At 39.1% G+C, this 22,279-nt stretch overlaps 1 protein-coding gene across 2 annotated transcripts in view; it reads right to left on the reverse strand.

The window, feature by feature from the left end:
* bcr (BCR activator of RhoGEF and GTPase) overlaps positions 1–22,279 on the reverse strand; it is a 66,189-nt gene that overhangs the window by 26,555 nt on the left and 17,355 nt on the right. For both annotated transcript variants that reach the window (XM_079585189.1, XM_079585190.1), the window contains exons 2-3: positions 5,978–6,162; positions 3,341–3,445 (exon numbers count right to left, since the gene is read on the reverse strand). In XM_079585189.1, coding sequence (XP_079441315.1) covers positions 3,341–3,445; positions 5,978–6,162 — 290 coding nt within the window. The remainder of the gene's footprint in view (positions 1–3,340; positions 3,446–5,977; positions 6,163–22,279) is intronic.

Raw genomic sequence — 22,279 nt, forward strand, 5'->3', positions numbered from 1 at the left:
ATTTTTTTAAAGGAATGTTTTATTTGAAACGAAGACATTACATGGTATTCTTACAAATCTAAACAGTGAGATTACTAGATTAAAAGTAACCACCTTTGATAAACACATTCTTTGTCATATTTGTCTACCTGACAATTCATCCTATTCATACTGGAATATATACCAAAATATTTTCTATTCCTCTGTTCTACAGGAGAAGTTTTGCAAAGCCTGCCAGACATACCTCCCCCAATGCAGCATGGATGGAGGATCGAGGGGGAATTCTATGCAGTTCATTGGATGACATTTCCACCAGCACCAAAAAGTGTCTTGGAGCTTGTGCATTGCCAGTGCAAAGCATTACAATGTGTGGGGGGGAACTGCACATGTAGAAAGCACCAGCTACCATGCACAGCCATGTGTCTATTGGTGCTTTTCCACTGCATGGTACGGCTCGGTTCAGCTCGGAACGGTTCGGCTCGCTTCGCTTTTCCACTGCGTGGTACGACTCGACTCGGTACGGCACGGTTCGCTTTAGCTCGGTTGCTTTTCCACTGCAGTTAATACCGCTTCAAAGTGGGTGGGACTGATCGTTAATAGTTGCCGCCTCTACTGGCTCGGTAGTCACTTTTTAGTTTTTTTTTTAATTTTTAAGTTTGTAGGTCCGGTGGTAGCTGTGTGCGGCTAAGAGCTGTGCTACTTCTTGGAACACTTTTTCATTCCGTGTTGCCCCATCCAGCTCTCGCTGGATCCACTCCTCGGCACCCAACGAGAGGAACGTCTGCACCTCGTCCACTGACCACGATTCAGCCATTTCTTGTTTGATTTTTTTTTTACCTCTTTTGTCAAGTAAATACTCTAAAAACAGGTGCTACCGCGTTGGCTGTTGTCTGGCTATTTAAATCTAGCGGGTTTAGTGTCTCGTGTCGCAAATACAATGACGCTGAAGTGACGATTCGGTCTGACCAATCAGTGATCTGCAGTGTTTTCACGTCACATTTAGTATCGGTACGGTACGCTTGGAACCTCAACAGAGGTGGTACCATTTAAAGCGAGCCGTACCGTACCGTACCATGCAGTGGAAATGCGCCATAAGTGAGCTGTACCGAACCGAGCCGTACCATGCAGTGGAAAAGCGCCAAAGCGTGCCGTGCCGTACCGTACCATGCAGTGGAAAAGCGCCATATGTAGGAACTGCAGCAACGCTGTCTAAGGATGAAACACACAACATTGTGAGCGTGCAGCCATGGCCTGAGTACATCTTTAAATAACATGACACTAATAAAAGTTAATCTGGTTCAAGTTCGTTTTTGTCTGGTGTTGTAAATTCACTAAATAGCCCTAGTTAGCCGTTGATAATCTAACTCAGGGGTTTTCAAAGTGTGTGGCGGGCCTCCCTAGGGGGGCTCCGAACAGTTTCAGGGGAGGATCAATGGAAGTGAAACTATTACATTACTTGCATTAGTTATCAAAAGGAGATCACACAGAATAGCCCACATGTGTGAGAGTTCAGATACAGTAGTTTTGGGGAACTGTTTTCCCCTCATCAGGCTGAAACTAATAAATGCCTTAGGACAGACCTTTGTTTATAACTGTTTGGAGCAGTAAGAAGTTATGTTCAGCAATATTAGGCTATTTTGGCTCAAATGTTGAGTGCCTATGGGATAAAAAATATATGATTATGATCCCAAAGGCATCCAGGAATTGAGCGAAACTTACCAAGTAAACTAAAAATGTGGTGGGGGGGCACATCGTTTCCCACGCTTTGTTTGAAGGCACGCAGTCTCAGCCTTTGAAAACCCATTATCTAATGTTTGCCTTACTATAACATTAGCCAACTATACAAAATAAATCCAACGTGGACGTTGCCTCATGGAGATACCGTTAATATGTTGCCTACTTCACCCAAGTGAGGTGTTCCAGAGCGTCTGCCTTCTGCCCTACAGATGTCGGCTTCACCGTCAGGAGAGGAAACGCATGCAAAATATACAAAATACAATGTGCAATTAGACAGGAATCAGGAGATAACGTAAGCTAACTATATAACCGTGTGTGTTTTAGACATCTCCCTGCCCCAACATAGCGGATTCAAACTGTCAACTCATTATGAACTATGGAAGCTGTTTATATCATCTGTGTTGGAGCAGGGAGATGTCTAAAGCAGGCAGGACAACGTGTATCGTGTAACTTACTCCTGGAGATGTTTGGGAAATACTCTCGCAGTACATAAGCTTCACTTCAAATAAGATAAATTCATATAACTGTTAGCTAGTTACACGGAAGGGGCTGAACGATGGAAAAAAACTTTAAAACTTTCTTCTTCTGGACGAAAAAAAAAAAAACTTCAGCGTCATAGTCAACATTTTAAGACAAATGCAAATACGCCCTTGATAAACTCTTTACAACACACAGTTAAATAAATAATTAGCTTGCGGTATCCACAGAAAAAAAAAGCTGATCCTACCATACAAAGTTACTTCAGGTGCTAACACTAGCCAACTTGCCGTATACTACATTTAAAACGACAAATAGCTTAGCATTACCCACGTGTGTAGCATTCGGCGAACATATGCCAAGACCAATGCATTCAGACTTTTTACAATGTTTCGGATAATGCTAGTGCTAATCAGTTACCTACCGTTTCCACGATGTGTGCACCAGCCATACACTGTAGCCAAAAAACGGAGGACTCGCCAGTCGCCACTGACCGGCCGCCGCGCCCGCGAGTTCAGTTCACATCCGGGTCTTCGGGCACCGGTTCAAATAATGACGTGATTGGTCAACTCAAGTTGACAAGGTAACAACACGAGCTTTGATTGGTTCTTACTCCGGCTAACATTTTGTGGTTAGCTAGCGAGATTATATCTACGTTATATTTTTAATGTGCAAGAATTGACGTTGGAAACAAGCAGTAATGTGCTCAACAACAATTTATAAAGCCAGTTATAAAAAATTAACCAGTTCCCTGGAGGAGATCTATCAAATCGAAAACTAAAGGAGAAAAACAGACTTGGCCCACTGCCTATATGTGTTTTTAACAATCTAATCAAGCATAAGATACTGCTTAAAAGTGTGGGGTTGGTAATAGTTTGTTGTTTTTGAAAGAAGTCTCTTATGCTCTCCAAGTCTGCATTTATTTTACCAAAACTACAGTAAAAAGAGATATTGTGAGATTTATTTCACTTTTTTTAAATTTAATAACTCTTTTTAAAATATAATTTATTCCAGTGATGGGAAAGCTGAATTTTCAGTTGGAAACCGTTATATGTTTCAAAGATTCTTTGGTGAATAGAAAGTTTGAAATATAAATATTTTGTACATTATAAATGCCTTATATCTTATACGCCTGAATCTCTCTCACCAGTAACAGCGCCTCCAGATGGCTGAGGTAGGTCTCTTCACTGGCCAGGATTCCAGACAACACCCTTTTCCTCATCTCCAATCCCTTCTCTAGGTCCAACTCCGCCTGCGTTAACAGAGAAAGAGTTCACACACGCTTCTGAACAACACACTCTTAAATCACATGACATTAAATTACATACTGGCATTGCTGGAATGAGCTATAAAAAAGTGATTTGGCACTGGTTCAATGGAGCTGCTCCCTAGTCTTACAATAACTGTCTTGGCTACAGGAGAATCATGGGCTACATGAGAATCATAACACCTTTGAACTGAATAAGGCCTTTAATTGCTAACCACCAAGCTCTGAGAAAAGCATCAAAATACTACAGATCACGAATACATCCAGAATCGACATATCTATCATGTGTCATGTGTGTTGGTTACCGAGTGCTGATGATGGCTAAATGGGCCTGAAATGTTGGTTTCCATGGCCACAGCACAGGTAGTGGAAACCACAGATGTTTGTGATAGTCTCATGAGACTTTCTAATCCAGATTTCAGGATAAAACTTCATCTGCATCATGACTGTGTTATCATTGCGGACTCTGCTGGCTTGTATCGAGATTTAAAGCTGAAGTGATGCTAAAATACTTTCACTGCATACATTTCTACTAAATTCACCAACTGATGACAGAGTAAATCCCGCCATTGAAACCTGCAGCAGGGGGAAGGTGGAAATCAAGGTTTTATTCATGAACTCTTGGGTGCGAGACGTCTCACCCCAGGGGGCACCCCTGTATTTCTAGACCACCATCTTTTATTCATCCACATTTATTAATCAAAGCATGTCAGTGTCTTAGCGCATGACAATGAGTTGAGATCATCTCTACTGCTCAAACAATAACCCTTGCTTATTGAAAACACAAGGATGAAAAAGTATTTCTCATTATACACAAAACAGACGAAAAATTACAAATGGCTTATAAGTAAAACAAACAAGCAAACATATGTTTAAAGAACATAAACAGAACAGTACATCATTAACAACAAGGAAAATGTAGATACATTTTTTTTTAAATAGCCACATGTAATTAGATGACATTTTGAGTTAATTTAACCTTGTGGAGAACTTTTTACATTAACTTTCTCCATATGTATTTTTCTGCAAGCTATTTTCATACGTTATATATCATATTGTACCTCATATGTAATGCGACCTAATAAAAAAACAGAAATCTGACATTATGAGGCCAACGTACAGAAAACAACATATGGAACAGGTATAACTTTCAAAATACCGGTAGTTATTTTCTTGAACATAACAATTTGTTCATATTTGCTCATCCAAATTCAATCTTTTGGAAATGGGGAGTTTGAATAAAGGACACGGGACCTTTTTTTGTGTTATTTTCAGCTCAATTTGAATAGAGTGGCCATCTAAAACAGCTTTCAGTGACAGCATGATGTGACTTTGCTTAAATATGCAGACACAGAGAAATCACACTCATTAAAATATTATCTATTTCTGTTTGAGGCTAAACAAGGGTAAGAAAATGTGCATGAAAAGATGGGTGACCGACCATCCCTCTGTAGTGTCATTTGCAGGTTTATTTGCAGCTCAATTTAAGACGTTTACATAGCAAATCCCTCTTTGAATCATCCATATTTTAAATCCCTGGTTGTGTGTATGTTGAGTACACACATAGAGCATGTAGGTGTGCTACTGGGGAAGGGTGTACGAGTGTGTGCAGGTGAGCATCTGTATTGATTAAAACCCATGAGGGAGCTAAAAACTGAGGTCATAAGGATCCAAATAAACTGCTCGCCTCTGGGCATGGTATTGGTAGGGAGGGATATCAATCAATTTGACAGCCAATAGCTGTGTCAATGAAGCAAGTAAGCTCTGTTTTACCATCAGTAATTTAATTTAATTTAATGGCATGACCACTACGCATGATGAAGACAGTTTCCTGAGGCTCTGAAATGAAAGCTATGATAACTTTAAACCTTGGTTGATATAATTTCTTTAGACCACGCATGACTGCATGAAATGAATGATGTGAGATTCTTTTGCACAGTGCCGAGCTATATAATATTTACTAAGCTAAGATAAGCAGTAAATGTTTAATTAGAACAGTACTATATGCAGACTCAGCACTTCAGAAGCTGCAAGCTTTGAAAACGGGCAAATTTCACACCTCACTGGATTTGTTGTGTACCATTACCATTGAGGCTATAAATACATGTGGGTTTACTGGTACATTTATTTATAATGGACTGCTTCACAGATGGCATACATACAGGGGTGGAATCTTATCATGGAACAATGCATGCATAAAGAAATCTCTAAAGCATACTCTTTCGCATTCCACCAAGAAAGCATTCATCTCTCTATGCCCAACAAAATAATTAGCTACTATTATTACATGGGCATCTGATCAGTCTGACTGGTCATATGTGGCAATCTGCAGTCAAATATTTTGTATTGTCCATGGCAAGCAATTTCATACATAGCTGTGCTAGCTTTATTGCCCTCATAGCGTCTGTAATAATAATTAAGTAAATAATGTAGTTATTCAAATGTAAAAATGTAAAAATAAAAAAAAAATGTCACATTTCTCTCTGTCTGGCAAGGGGTTTACGGGAAGTGACTTACAGACTTTGAGGACTCGATGGAGCCGGAGGAGAGGGTGTCTCGACTGCTGCGGCTCTTGGAGCTGAGGTGAGGGGAGGAGGAGGGGGAGTCGTCGATGTAGGGCAGGATGTCATGGTGTCTGCGCTGCTCCTCCGCTCGGTCTGCGTCGTAGCCGTAGGTGGGCGGAGTGCCTGTAAATGGAACATCTGTGACAAAACGGTAGGGAAAAAAGAGGGATATAGTTCACAAAACCATATACAAGAGCAGCATCCTATTATTTATGGTAAGTAAAATGTCTTTTACACTTCTTACTAGAAAGTACTGCACAGAAATAAAGCAACTGATTGGTAAAGAACAGTACTAATATTAATGCGTATGCCCCATCTCTTAATGTCATCAGCTAAGAGAGTCAGTTTCATATTCTCAGTGTTCAATTGATTCAGTTTCAGTGGCAGTCTAACATTAGCCTAGAGCTCTTAAAGAGCAATGAGATTATGTCTGGGCTGGGTTTTAAGTTTTTGAATTAATGCAGACAGGCCAGAACTTTCTATATACTTTGAGATCACGAATAACTTTTTGGCTTAAAGAGTTTCTCCCATCGGAGGACGAGACATAAAGGAAGACAAACGCATATGTAGAACAACAGCCCAAGATCTCTCTTCCCGGACTGGTTTGGCCATTAAGCTGCTGGCAGCCACACTGGAGGATCTCATATTTATTCAACACAAAGCTCTCAGTTAAAACTAACTGTTTTGCCCTCGTATAAGACAAGCACATCTGATACCCCCTGAGAGAAATATGCAGGACATTAAGTCCTTCAGAAAGGTGACACCAAAAAACGCTTGACTCATTGCCAGCTTTAAAGGACTGACAGACACAGTGAACTGTCAATTTAAAGTCATTGCTGATGAACCTCCTTTTTGGGGGGGAGTTTTCTGTTGGCAGGTGGGGAAACTCAAACCAAAGAAAATGCTATGGCAACATAGTGATTTTTCCACCACACTGAGAGAGGATGGGCAATGTGAGTATTTACTTGATGTGGAAAATAGGTTTTCATAGTGTTTCGTGAGGTTTACTAAGTGCACAGCCAACAGAGATGTTGACTTTAACATAGGGGGCCCTATCTTGCACCCAGCGCAATTGACTTTGAACACCGACGCATGTATCATTCCTATTTTGCACCCGCGCACAGCGGACTTTTCCCTCCACAGACGCACGTCGGTAAATTAGGGAATGAACTTGCGCTCGCGGGGGCGGTTCAGCGCAAAGAGGAGGCGTTTTCCGGCGCAAAACTTCCATGGTGCTATTTTCCAGTTTTAGAAAGCAATTGCGCCATTGACCCGGAAAAAAACAGTCTAAAGACAGTGGCGCGTTGCGCATTAGTGATGTGGTATTTTAAGGGCGCGTGCTTGGCCATAATGTTAACGCGCATCCACTTTGATTCTCTAATATAAAAAGATGCAGCAGTTTTCATTTTTGCAAATCATACATTATTACAAGGAAAAATATTAACACACGAGGGAAATCATTGTTGTGTCCGTGAATATGTGATCTAGATTAAAAAAAAAAAAAAAAAAAATCTAGATTAGGCTACACATTTACTACCCAAATTATACGCCTGTTTAACCGAAGCTAATTTGGGTGGGTTTCTCCCATCATCCCCAAATGTCACTTCTCTGTGTTTTACGGCCCTGACGAGAACGTCGGTTTCCTCGGCTGTGAATCGCTCCTGGCGTGCGCCGGCAAATCCGCCGTTAATAGCGATCCGCCAAGGAACAAGCGCGCCTGCTCTTAAAGGGAATGTGAGAGGACGCTCTGATTGGTTTATTTCACGTTACGCCCAAACCACACCTATGAATAATGAAGCTACTTCAGACCAACCCCCTTTAGATTTGCGTCGGGCGCAAGAGTCATTTATCGCGCTGGGAAAATAGCAACAGCGCCGGGATCCGCCCACAAAGTTACTTGCGCTTTGCACTTTGACACTTGCGTTTCAGATCGTCAAAATAGGGCCCATAGTATGTATGAGTAGCGTGAATAATTCATGAAATAAAACTTACTGTAGAGTCACTTAATTATTAAAAAAATTCTTATCATCAATGATGAAACCAATTGTGCTGGTTAATGTTTGTGGAAAGATACTTTTTTTCTCTCTCTGAATTCAATAATGAATAGATAAATACTTCAAAAGAATAGCATTTAGTTAGAATATGATTAAATATCAAATTATCGATTAATCATAATGTGCGTGAAAATGTTCAGACACAGTTTTTAAGCAATATGGCAGTAAGAGACCCATTGCATAAAGCCAGATGAGCATAAAACAGCTTTAGCTGACTGAGTCACGCAGCCTTGTCATTGCCTTAGCGTTCATCCTCGCACTCTTGCCTCTGTCATCTCTCTCTCTCTTTCCTTCACTCTTTCTCTCATCTTTTCCTATAGCTTCCCACAGATGTCTGCTGCTCTTTAGCCGAAGGAGCAGCATGCCATGCACATCTGGAAACATCATCAACATTATAAACAATTCTTAAAATCAGACGGCACTTCCAACTCTCTGTGAAGTCTAGACACACACTTGTACAGTAACAACAAACACAAACTCCATATTCTGGAGAGTCCCAGACGTAACCTGCAGATGCAGTTTTTTTCATTGGCTTGAGGAAAAATCTCAGGGTTATTCCCTGCAGGAATGAAGAGCAGATTGAAACCTACAGCATGATGTCCCTTAGCGGCCAACGGGTTTATGGGAAGTGGGGAAGCCTGGGAGATGAACTGCTGCAAACCTGCCAAAATCTCATCATCATGTGTGCCAAAGAGCATAAGATAATCCTATCATTTGGGCTCAGAAAAAAATAACGAATTTGTGGAAGGGATTGGGGTACTAATGTTTCTGTGAGTGCCGACATCTCCTTCAGGGGTCTTTGGATGGAGAGGTGAGGGTAGTGACGGGGGCTGCATCTGCCAGATAAATTAAAGACACGCCTTCCTCCTCCCATGTGTCACATGTTCCATTAAAGTCTGGAAATAAGAGTGCAGAAGAACGTGTATGTGTGGTACATCTGAGTACCCAGCCTCTAGGGATGGACAAAAACTGGGAAAAGAGATGGAAAATGACACATCAGGGATAAAGAAGTCAGTCCATTTTCTTCCACACAGTCGGTTTTCCTAAATATCCAATTTTCTGGCAATTTAATACCCCCCACCCCTAACCATCCTACACACAGAAAATAAATGAATATGAAGAATGGAAAAGGGGAGGTGAAAATTAAACAGAAATGAGTAAAGCACCACCTCGGGCCACAACTGAATCAAATTGGGATTGCACAAAGAAGCTAATTTGATGAGAGGTGTCATTTTAAGGGCATAAAGATAAAATAATACAGTCTGTGTTGGCTGATATTGCTTTTGCAGTCTTTTCCACAGAGAGAGAAAAAAATCTATTAAAAAAATATAAAACCAAAAAGAAAATGTAGAAAACAATAAAATTACATGTGCATTTGTGAAGTGTTTGGTATTTCAATGTATCAACAACACAGATTAAATAAAAATATATAGATTTGAGGTCAACGAGTTCATTACTGTTTTTTAAGTACCGGTAATGATTAAAATCCGAGTATGAATTTAGAGACGAGACTTAACAGAAAGGGTTTTAGCATGCTGACAGTCCACATAGTCAGCCCTCTCCTAGAAGTTTCTAAATTTGTCCCTAAAGCACCATTTCCACAACCATCTAAGCACTGCTTTGATAAAAAAATAAAAAAATAATCACCACCTTGAACAATAAATGTTAAGAAAATTACTGTCAGACTAACCCTAACCCTTGAATTTGAGGGTCTACATGTCTAATGAAGCCCATTTCAGATTATTCCAAATATGTGCCTTGAGTAAAACAAGGCAATTAGATTATCCGTGTGGTTATCTCTAATCTAAGTGGCATGTTTATCTCCAAAGAAATAAACACAAGAAGTGATTGGGTTGAATCCAGGAAAGCAGCCAAGTCTGGCATGTTGCGATCGCAAAGGGAAGCGTCCTAGTGTGAGTAAATTAGCCTTTGTCCCAGCAAGAGGAAGAGTGAATCACAACACACCAACACACAGAGGCACCCTGCAATCAACAACAAGCTGCCATCTACTACCAAACCCTATCTTTCTGTTTGCCCTGACCATGTTTAAAAGCATGACAGCAGAATCGGATTAAAATGTGTCCATGATGCTGCCACAAATTCCACCTTGAGTCCTTCCTCTGCCACAGGTTTATGTGAATGAATGATTTAAACACGGATTTGTCACACTCAAATCAATGTCTTAATCAACGTTAGTGTGTTTTGTCCATTTTTCCGACAAGCTGAGATCCGTTAAACTTCCATTTCTAAACATTCAAGTCTTTAAAAGTGATTTGGAATATATAGTAGTAAAAAAAAAAAAAAGTATTCCTGAATTGATGTCTATATTGCTATTCTAGCAACTATGTCAGTCCTGTCATGTAAACTAAGAAAAATGTGTGCTATGTTTTCTGGAGAAGAGAGGTGCTGTTGCAGATCAGACAAACTGAGAAGACTGAAATCTTCATAAATAGTTCCCTGTGATTAAATCATGACTAATTCAGTTAAGTCAGAGGAAATTCCCAGAAGTGTCTAAAAAGCAAGAAAAACAGGCACCGTCTTATCTAGCACCCTTCCCAATGGTAACTCTGTTTACCAATCTGCTTTCATGACAACATTGCATGCCAGTTGAAGAGAAAAGGAAAGTGCTAAACATGAAAAACTAGCATCCGTTTCAAGGAGATGGCTGGCTCGGCAGGGAACCTGGACGATAACAACTGTGATTATGTCACAATTGATTTCAGCTTTACACAATTTGCACTGATGTCAGACTCACCAACTCCACATGGTTTATATCCCCCCAGAACCACATGGCAGAAAGAGGGTGGCCCAGCGAGATGACTTCCTGCCAACTGTTTGATCACTGTAGACGCCGAAGCATACTTGTCTCAGCACTCTTCTAATGACACCATTAATTATCAAGTCATGTCATCTGCATGACTGATATTTTGCAATTTGTTACGAATTCGACAACCATTCAAATCTTCGAGTCAAGTGGGCAATTATGCAGTCAGGCCCAAATTGAAGAGCGTTACCAAAAAGGGCTGGTATATATTACAGAAATAGAAATTATCTAATGACAATATTTGTTCAGAATGTTACCAAATCAGACATAACATACTAGATTTGTAGATTTTCTGATTGATTCAGTTAAAAGAACCAGTTTAAAAGAGACTAGTCACACTGTATGGCATTGATTCACTAAACAGAAACAGTTCATTAGAGTTAATTGTTTGTGAGTCTGATTACCTGTTACGCTGTATGTTACTGAAACACTAAAAAGTGCAAGTTCACAAGAGTAATTTGTCTTCGAAAAAAGGATTCACTGGTTGCGCTGTATGTTTCTTCTTTACTAAACAGAACTGGTCCAGAAGAGTCATTGGTTCATGATTCGGATTACAGTGGTTGTGCTATGTGTTTTTCAATTAAACAACAGAGAACAGTGTCTGTTAATCAGGTGACACGGATTACGCTGTATTACTGATTATCACTGATTACATGTTACTGATTCACTAAAAATAACTTATTCATAGTCATTGTTTGTGACTTGGGTTACACTGGTTGTGCTGTATGCTTCTGTATGTTTCACAACAGTCATTTGTTCATGAATCTGACTGCACTTGTTCGGCTGTATGTTTTTTAATCACGAGAGTCATTTGTTTATTTAATCGGACTACACTATAATAGTGATGCCTGTCTTAACAAACACAACTAATTAAGTAACAGTATTCTTTATCTCCAGTTGTCCTGTTTGCTCAACCAAAAGAAATTGTGCATTTAAAAACAATGTGTCAAGCAGTACCATCAATTTCCCAGCAGGCTTTGCAATCCAGGTTATAGAGGCAGGCTGAGAATGCACTGGAGCTCTAAATCTTTAGGATGCTCTTAAACACATGACTGCTTCCCCCTAATGCACCATCAGTGTGTGATATCCTGGATCTGAAGCAGGAGGGCATTAATTTATCTATGCATTACCTGGTGTTTTACAGTCATCCTCTAGCTTTCAAGAGATGTTCCTTCCTCATAAAATGCAGAAGAGCAGGTTATAGATGCATAAAACAGGCTGATTAAAACATAATACATCTGAGATCAGCATCCGTTCATGGTGTTAAATCTATTCTAAGCTTTCACGGGTTCTTTCATCCACCACTTGTCTCAAAAAACAAGTGTGTCTCAGTCAAAAATAGTTCCTAAAAAGATTGTACAGGGTGTGTGTGGGGTCACCGGTAAGGAGAAAGGTTAAAGGTGGCCTGTGCTCATGTATCTCGGGTTTCAAACGGCATATGGCTCTCGTTGCTGGTCACCAAGGAGATGCCTGAAAAAGCTGAGTCAGCCCTGAACATTAATGCTGGAAAACCACACTCCCCTTTCCACCTCGGTGCTCTCTGTGTCTCTTTCGATGTCCTAACTCGGCACTCTGTCTGTAGTAGATGAGTAGCAGGGTCAAGAATCTGTCCTGGATCATGAGTGGTGTATCTAGCTAAAAAACAACCATTACCCATATTAGGAAAAACAACAGGCCCAAGCTCAGACTGAAGCAGAACACACCACCCATAACGTATCCATGACATCCGAAACCAGCTGTTATCACTGACACAACCTCTCTGAGCAAACAGGAAGTTTGAAGTGAAAAGAGACCCTTCTTAATACTGGCCTTTCACTAGCTTAAAAAAAAATCCACATGCATACTGAGAATCCAAAATTGGCAGGGGCATACAGAACAGCAGCCGCAGAGTTCGCTCTTATCATTAGCAAACAGAAGCCTCTGACAAAGGAGCAAATCATGCTTAATCTGCGGTTAAACAGATGCCCAATAACACACCCCTGGCATTGTGGCATTAGCTCTTTTCAGAATTCGAGCTGAAAGATTTGTGAGCTAACGTGGAAATGTAGCCCAGGTAATGGCACAGCAAACTGAAAGGTTGATTCATTTTGTTTTGATTGGCTGGCAAATGACAAAGGAGAGATGCAGTAAATTGATCAAAAGACATTTATCATTTTACAAAATATTTTTTGTGTCAAATAAATGCGTTTTTTTTTTATTGATGAAATTGATGACAAAATGTACTTTTACAGTAGGTGACAGTACAGGCCTACACATTTACCCACGAACCATGTACATAATAGAGTTGTCTATTTTTCATCTCTTTTGCTGAATTTTTTTGAGCAACACCTGGTTCATTCATCTTCCATCACTCATGTCACATCAATATGATTTTTCACTTTGTCAAAACAACAGAGCACAGGGAGATCTGAAGATACGTCCCACTGTAACACACATCATTACATCCTCCAGCTGCTGTACAGACCAGATCTATCCTTCCTCTGCTCCTTTGGAAGGAGTTAAGTTTGGGTTAAAAGAGTACGTTTAAAACAAAAACTCTTGGCTGGTCTGCGAGCAAAGCGTGGGGATCGTAGGATTAATGCAGCTCTCTCCGTTTCACTCTCATTTATGATTGAGAGTTTCAGACTCCTAGGCTAAAAACTGCCACCATAAAATGGCATATTTCATATAAACCTAGCAATAAAACAAAGATCTAACTCTTGCTCGTACTATTACAAAAAGCATTCTGAAGCCATAAAAAAGGTTTCTGTGAGGAAACATCTTTTCTGTTTCATGGAGAATTTTCTTTTTTCATTATTATATTGAACAACATGAAGGTGAGTAAAATTTTGTTTTTTAATGATTTTCTTAAACATCTTACTAATGTTTTATATCAATTCTTCAGTGAATATACACTTTCTCCATGCTGCACAAAACTGATATGTTAACTTATTGTATCTGTGCATGTTTGTGTGTATGAATGTGTATAAATGATGAACATCCCTTTCCACAATAGAAACCGAGAAGAGGAAAAATCCTTGAAACAGACCACACTTCAGAGATGAGACTCAACCAGTCAGCAGATCTGAGCCAGACTCTGAAACATCAGGCCCCCTCAGTGCACACATTTCTAGACAATTTTCAAAGACAACACCAAGTTACTAGAAACCTCTCATTCCTATGAATATTCTTCAACATTCTGTTATGACAATGAATTCACTTTTTAATTTACATAAATTACCTTTCAAAATATTTTTTTTTTAAAATTAATTCTTTTATTTAATGATTTTGCATTAGATCGATCAAAAGTTACAGTAAAGACATTTAATGTTACAAAGATTTCTAGGTCAAAATGCTGTTCTTTTAAACTTTCTATTAATCAAAGAATCCTGAAAAAAACTGTCATGGTTTCCACAAAAAAATTAATCAGCACAACTGTTCAACATTGATAATAATAAGAAGTTTCTTGAGGACCAAATCAACATATTAGAAGAATAATATTAGTTGGATCATGTGACACTGAAGACTAGAATAATGACTAGTGACAATTCAGCTTTGCCATCACAGGAATAAATTAAAAATTAAAAATATATTACAATAGTTTTCCTTTATTTAATTGTAATACTTGTATAAAAATATGATGGTTTTTACTGTATTTTTGATCAAGTACCCCCCCCCCCCCCTCCCTCCTCCCTCTCTTCCAGTGAAAGCTTTCTTTAAAATTGAATGTCTTTCCATCAAATGAGAAGAATGCCTCCGTCAGCAGAGGCAGCCCTCTGTCAAACAAAGGAGATTTCCCTGTGGAGCACGTGTCCTAAAACAATGTGGAAAAGACCTCCGTGTGCATGCTAGGGGGTCTAGGACTGAGATGGAGTTGAAGGCAGGTTGGGGGAGGGGCAAAAATAAGAAAGGGATAATGGGGAGGTGGTACTACAAAACCTCTGCAGTGCTGCACCACCATCTACTACACCGACCAGATGTGCACATGGCTGCCACACACAATACCTCATATCAAGGGCACTGGGAGTGAGTACACACAAACGTAATCATTAATAACATGCATCAAGGTCAAAGTGATGGATATAGGGTTTTCGCAAATGTACAAACGCGCATGGCTAATGATGGCAGTGAAGTGGATATGATCCAGCCAGAACGGAGATAATAACCCAGTACTTAAATCCAAAACACAGACCAAAGGTGCTGAAGAACAAGAAAGAGAGAGAAATGGACAGAGAGAGAGAGAGAGAGAGCGATAACAAGCAGGAGGGGCAAAATTCAGCATGTGTCAACCTAAAAGAACAAAAGAACGCTGCATTCGGTCATCATTGTGACATGAGACACTCAGACAATGAGAGAAAAATCAATAAATTTGGGGTGGATTCACAGAAACTGCCATTCAATAGCACAAATTGAATGTGGCCGATTCCCCTGAGACTTCAAAAACAACCCTCAGGCCACGATCTGCTTTTCCAGATCAACACAAACACACACACATTAACACAGAATATTACTGCATCACAATCAAATATCCCAAAAAAATATTCTAATTATCCCCAAAAGCATTGCTCACGCTTCAAAAATGATCCTAGTAGGGAGAGCAAAATTGCCCAAAAAGGGGGAAGGAAAAGCTAATACACAAAGACATCTAAAACCACTGATTCATGATGTTACCACAGACAGATGGTTTTTAGGCACATATAGTGTAGACACTGAGGATGGATGTGTCACTAGAACAGCCATCATTCTGTCAATACTTCACACAACCAACATCATTTCAGGATGACGTGCAGTTTTCTTTCCCTGACTGATAAAAGGATTACACATAAAAGGTCCATAAAAGGACTGAAGACAACTTGAGGCTGGATTGATGCACTGACTTCCCTTTCTCTCATCTGGCTGTTCCTCTGAACACAGTAAGAACACACTACACAGACTAGATTGTCAAGAGCATTCGATGCATGCCCATCATTTTGCCCGGCAATTTGATTGCCCGTCATTCATTATTTTTTGGTTATGCTTCATGTTAAAATTAGGGCTGGGGGAATTAACGCATTAATATCTGCAATTAATTTGAGATGTTTAACGCATTAAAGAAAAATAACGCAATTGACGCAGCACTTTTTTTTTAACTCGTTTTAATAACTTCCTGTTTCCTGGAGTTTTAGGAGGAATGTTTGCGTTTAAAAAAGTTGCCTGATTGCGCGTTTGACAAAACAAAGATGCTGTGTACAATTAACAAAGCTGAATTCAAAAACCATAGAAGCTGGATGCACCGAAAGATGCACCGGTTTTTGGCCGAAAGAGAAAAAAGGCAGAAAATATAAGCCGAAAATATGCCGCCCCGCCCCTCCGTGTTCCTCAGTAGTAGACTTCTGTTGGTAATAGCCATGGTATAGCCATGGGCCAACAATGATAAAATTACCTGCTCTGATCACATGCTCTGGTAATAATAGCTTTGTAGGACTATACTTAATTTTGATAATTAGTAATACTTAAAAAATAAAAAAATCTGTTAAATCTGAGTACCGGTATGTTGCATAGAACTGAATGAAGAATAATATATTTAGGTTTCAATATTATTTGAATAAAGGGCTATTTTCTATTCCTTTTTTTTCTGTTTAATTTAATTGGGTGATTTTTCATTTGAATATTAAAGATCACAAGCTTGGGGGAAATGCAATTAATCACAGCAAATTGTGCAATTAATTAGTTTTTAATCGATTCCCAGCCCTAGTTAAAATTCATTCTGCGGATTCTCCCGGTGTTATTTTAGCATTATTTATATTAGAATTTATTATATAATTTATTTATCTATTGTATTTATTCATATTTTTGAATTAGCTATTATTTTTATATTTTCAGTTTTCATTCAATTTGTTTTACATTTTTGTGATTTTGTTATGTGCTTTTGTCATTTTTGTCATTGCTTTTTTTTATTTTTATAAGGTTCTTCATATAATACTTGTTTTATTTTATTTTAGATTTATTTCAATTAACTTGTGGACTTAACAATTAATTGACTCTAAAATCTGAATGTAAATTCGTCCTTGTATCCACACAGAGAGAACTTGATGGAAAGCAACCCCACTGCGACCAGTACTAACTGGCCAAGAGGAAGTACCACAGGTCAGCCGCCCACGCAGCAAACCTCTCAACAGGAGCTGTCATCTAAACAGGGAAACAGCCAGGGTTCTAATTCAACACAAAAGGATATAATACATGGAGACGCCAAAGAGAATTCACTAAATGTTACTCAAGTCATCCTGTTCCCATACTACATAATCAAGTGAGCTACAGTGATCACAGGCAAAAATTACCAACATTTAAGAGGAGTGTTTATCCAGAATCTAGAGAGTTTATCTTGTCATGTGTGCTGGTGAGAGAGCAAATGTTCTAATGGTGTAGGTTGAATGGCCCCTCAATCAATGTCAAAAGACCAACCAGCACAGGTGCATTTTAAAAGAAGACCATTTTTAAAAGAAGATTGTTATTGGTGAAACTGTATTGTAAAAAGCTTGTCCTGGATGCTGATCACAACATTGCAACAATGCACGTTAAACAGGACTAGTATGGGACTGGGAGCATCCAGGTGCTTAACCAACCAATCAGATGACAAGGTCGGTGCGGTGTCATGGCAACACAATGTTGGCTCCTTACATGAAGTGAATGGATTCACCTCCAGTAGCTCAAAAAAATGCAGCTCACCGGCATCCACCAGCAATCTTCTAAGATCTTATTTTGACACACTCCATATGAAGCTAGATCAACATTTAAAGTAGGCTATGACCAGAAACATTCCATCGACAACCATTTTTGTTCTAGTAATCTTTCAGTGGGGAGGCTTTTGTGGGGGTAATTGGCCACTCTGTGGAGGAGAATGTGTGGAGAAGAAAATCCTGATGCCTGTTACTGAAAATAAAAAGAATATGTGGTATCACCAAGGGCTCCCAGAACAACCTCAGGGCAGAGGCGGCAAACTGTCACATATCAGTGGGTGGGGTGATGTAATGTGAAGATGTTTTTCAAGCGGCTTGTGTGGGACTGAAGTGATCTGTACAGGCCATTTACTCAATGAGAGCCACCCCAATGCACTGTATGTGCACATAATTTCCTATAATCTGTCCGTGAAAAATTCAACAGTACTTCTAATAAAAAAAAAATTGTTGTTAAAAAACATCAAATAGTGATATCTGTGTGTTAAGAAGTAAATGGTGCACAGAAGGAGAGGGTTAAACATTAGATCACCCAAAATGTTTTAATTACCGGTATGTCATTTACTCACCCTCATGTCGTTCCTGTATGACTTTCTTTACATTGATCACAAAAATAAATACCGGTACGGAATAATCTACGCAATTACAATAAATTGGGACTGTTTTCAAGTTTTAAAAGTTCAATATAAAATATTTGTATTTATTTATGATATTAAAACGTGATAAGATGATATTTAGTTTAAAAACATTATATAAAGTATATAATATGCATTTTTCCATATTATGGTCAATAACTATTAAAATAATATACATTTAAAATTCTGAATAACGTCTATAATATTTTGAAACAACAATTGGTTATTTTAAATGTTACAAGTGAATTTAGAAATTACAACATTATAGTGTACAAAAACATGCATTACATAAAGTAAATAAATGCTTCAAATTTCATTTAATTATTAGTGTTAAAGATAAACTTTAAATGAGTGTTAAATTATTCCCAAAGTAGTCTAAATGACTAAATGTGAATATTTTTCAGTGAATGACAACTTAATTTTACACAAAGCTATGACTTCAGAAGAATATAATGCACAAGTTAGAGGCCTATACCACTTCCCCCCCCCCCCCCCCCCTAATTCTTGACATACGCAATCCTCATTCCCTTCATTACATCGAATAGTGTAAACAGGATATGCTTAAAAAAAATTATTTGTGTTTCACAAAACAGACAAAGTCATACTGACACCAGTGTACATGGCGCTAATACAGAAAATAAATAAATTGCCATCTGAAAAGCTAATACACTAGGGCTTACTGTAACTTGCAAATTATCGATAATGCTTTTCGGTTTGGGAATTTCAGCTGCCGCATTACTATTTTATGAGTTTCTGAGTATGTCTGAATAAGGAGGCCCTTGAGCAGTGGCCGTTTGCTTATGTACAACTTGTGAGCTCAGTGTGTGTGTGTCTGTGTGTAAGACGGACAGACAACCCTAAACCTACACCCATCAATGATTAATGAACAGCCTCTACATCAGACACCAAAAACCCACCCTGACACATGAGCCTAAAGCCATACCGTATGCATCCATCTACGACACAACAAAGACGACTAATGGGTCGCTCAGCAGCCCCTAATGAGACAGCAGGGCATTGGCTCATGCTACTGCATTATCAATCAGCATCATAATATTCCAAAACAAATCAATACACCTTTAGTGCTTCTCAGTGCTCTCACAAAGTATCTATTGCAAACTGTATCTGATTGAAGCATACAGTGCGTACAATATAGTCAAAAGTATTATGCTCCATTGTCCAACATATCAACGGCATTAGTGTTATAACACCCATCTCCAAGAAATAAAACAACTCGCAGCATTAAAGAATTGAAAGAAGCTCTGAAGGTGAGTGTTTGACAGAAAAGCTAAATACACAAACAATTCATATTGAAGGGGAAAAATTTATTAAAATTAACTGAGCCCAATGTGTTTGGTTAGCCAATAAGACAGATTTAGCTACATCAAATATTTTCAGTTGTCTTCTTTTCTTGTAAAATATGCACTGGATGTCCCAGAGCATGCAAGCCTAAAAATGTCTCTCAGAGAGGCTTTTCTAAATATCCGCTGTCAAATACTTGACAAAACAAATAAAAGTCAGAGCAGGAACTCATTAAAAAATGCTGAGGATGTCACACTCTAATGTACTCAAACAAAAGGGATTCAGGTTGTCCATGTGACCTCATGCTCTGTTTGGTTGACCAATGAGATGTGACAGAGCGGTGTGGCCATAGTGGGTTTCCAAAGCACACGATACCCAGTCATGCCAGAATTCATTGTAAGCGTGTGTGTGGAGGGGACTTTACAATCCTTAATCGCTGACCCCAAGAAAAATGAGCATTTAGAAAAAGTGGAGGAAGAGAGTGTGGGAACCCAGCACGTGTTCACACTCCTTTTCTCCTCCTCTCCCAAAACAAGTTCAGTGTTCCATGTCTTTACATTCTTAGCGATGCCCTCCCATTTTTGTCCCCCTGGGCTCCGGTTGTCTGTGGGGGCGTCCAGACTCCAGACACATGGCTGCCCATTAAAACAAGATAACCCACGACCTTATTCTGCCCTGCCCCTTAACTAGCCATGAAGGCGACGGTGGTCTGAGTGTCAGGGATCATAGAGTTTATCTAAACAAGCAGTTTTGGACAGCAAGTCACCATCTGTTTTATTGATTCAAATGACAGAAACTCTTATTTCATGCCTCAATATCTCACTGCTGACCTATTTTCTTCTTCTCTCTTCCATTCCCTTCCGCCCAAATCACTAGCTCTTTCACGCCTCTTGAAACAACACGATCCATCAACATGTTCCCAGCTAAACCTGGTCTCCTCATCAGCGTTTCAACACCTTCTAATGAGAGTGTGTCAGCTGACCTAGAGACGGCAGCACAAGGGTAAATGTGTATGTGCGTTTTAAGGGGCGTTAAAGCTCTAATTTTTTTCAGAGAATACTGCAAGTAAATTAGCAGATCGATTTCCCCCAAGAAGTACATGGGTCAATGATGTGCTGCTCTTTTTTTTGTCCTATGTATTCAAGTATTCAAAAATATAATTCATCCATACAATGCTCATCAATATAAGAGGCGGATTCTATTCATTGTATCATACAATGTGAATAGAATCCCTCTCTTATACTGATGAGCATTTTTTTAATGTTATATCGACCTTAATTCATTAAAAGAGAAAATTCTTAAGTAGTTCATATATAGTTCTTATGTATAGTACAGTATATATTTTATGTATAGGTGTGAAATGAAAAAATACTGTTACAACAAGAATATCTATATATATATATATATACATAGTATTCAGGTAAGAAATTCTACAGAAATTAAAGTAATCAAATGTAAAATACCACTGGATAGTCTTCACTACAAAAATGAACTACAGTTTAATGCTTACAATTAGTTAGAAAAGTTATTCAGTCAAGAGCAGAGAGTAATTTTCCTTGTCTTTTGTTCTTTTATTAAAGCTACACTGTGTAATTTTTTAAGTTGATTCTTAGCAAAAACCACTCTGTTCTTTCAAAATGTTATGTGCTCATTAATGTATAATTACTTCTACCAACTAATCAAGTATTCTCGTAAGCGTAGAATCTACCATTTATAATACATACGGGTGAGCTGCTCGAATGGCGGAAGCCATGTTGCGCCTCCATCTTGACAATACATTAGCCAAAGAGGGACATACCTGGAGATTCAAGCTTCGCCTTTTGCGTTTTTACACTCAGTGGCACTGTGACGAATGTGAGGGGGAGATTACTCGCGAATGCCGGCAGATTTGAAATAATACGGCAACCGTAGGAGTTAAAACGTCATATACAATTTCACCGCTAGATGGGAGTAATTCCTACACAGTGTAGCTTTAACATTACAGACATCAGAATGTTTATAAGGTTGCTGTCACTTTAGAGTTTAAGCCAATATCCAATATACTGTTACATAACATGCATTTTCTCTCAACTATTTACGTTCCAAAACTGACTGTGTTTAACTGAATACATGCCAAGACAGGCACTTTGACATCATTTTGCGTGTATTTGACCGTTTATGCGCAATAATCCACTAATTTTGGTACTTGCGACGAACAAGCTGTTTGAGAGGCAGCTTGTGCGCTCCCACTTATATGGATCAGTGGTACATGCGCTTTGGAAGTGAGCGCGAAACCTGTGGGAATTACCGTAGTAAAGTTATGCGCAATACAATTTAACCAGAGCCAATGAGACTCAGTGAGTGAGAGGTGGCGGGAGTGTGTCAATTCGTCGTCGGAGAGAAGAGAGCGAGAACGCACAACTGACGTTATTGCCTGTGCCGCTGGCAACAAAACAGACTGGCTCTGAATCGTAAAAAGATTGGAACCGGTCAGAGCCAATCATGCGGAAAATCATGAACCGATCATCTCTTCCTTCTAGTCTTCTAGTTAATTTATAGCATCAAATAAACATGAAAGAAAGCTGTTTTAACCGTGGAAAGACGTTCCTGACTGCTTTATCGGACAAAAATGGCGGATTCGGCGGATAATGATTGGTCAGATCACCTGTCAATCAAACTCCCTGCGAAGGGTCAATTGACTCAACCAAAGGCTCAACCAATTTTGGATGGGTCTATCCATCTCTCTGACCAATGTGAGATAGGGGGAAT

The sequence above is a fragment of the Phoxinus phoxinus genome, assembly GCF_949152265.1.
Source record: "Phoxinus phoxinus genome assembly, chromosome: 17".
Lineage (NCBI taxonomy): Eukaryota > Metazoa > Chordata > Actinopteri > Cypriniformes > Leuciscidae > Phoxinus > Phoxinus phoxinus.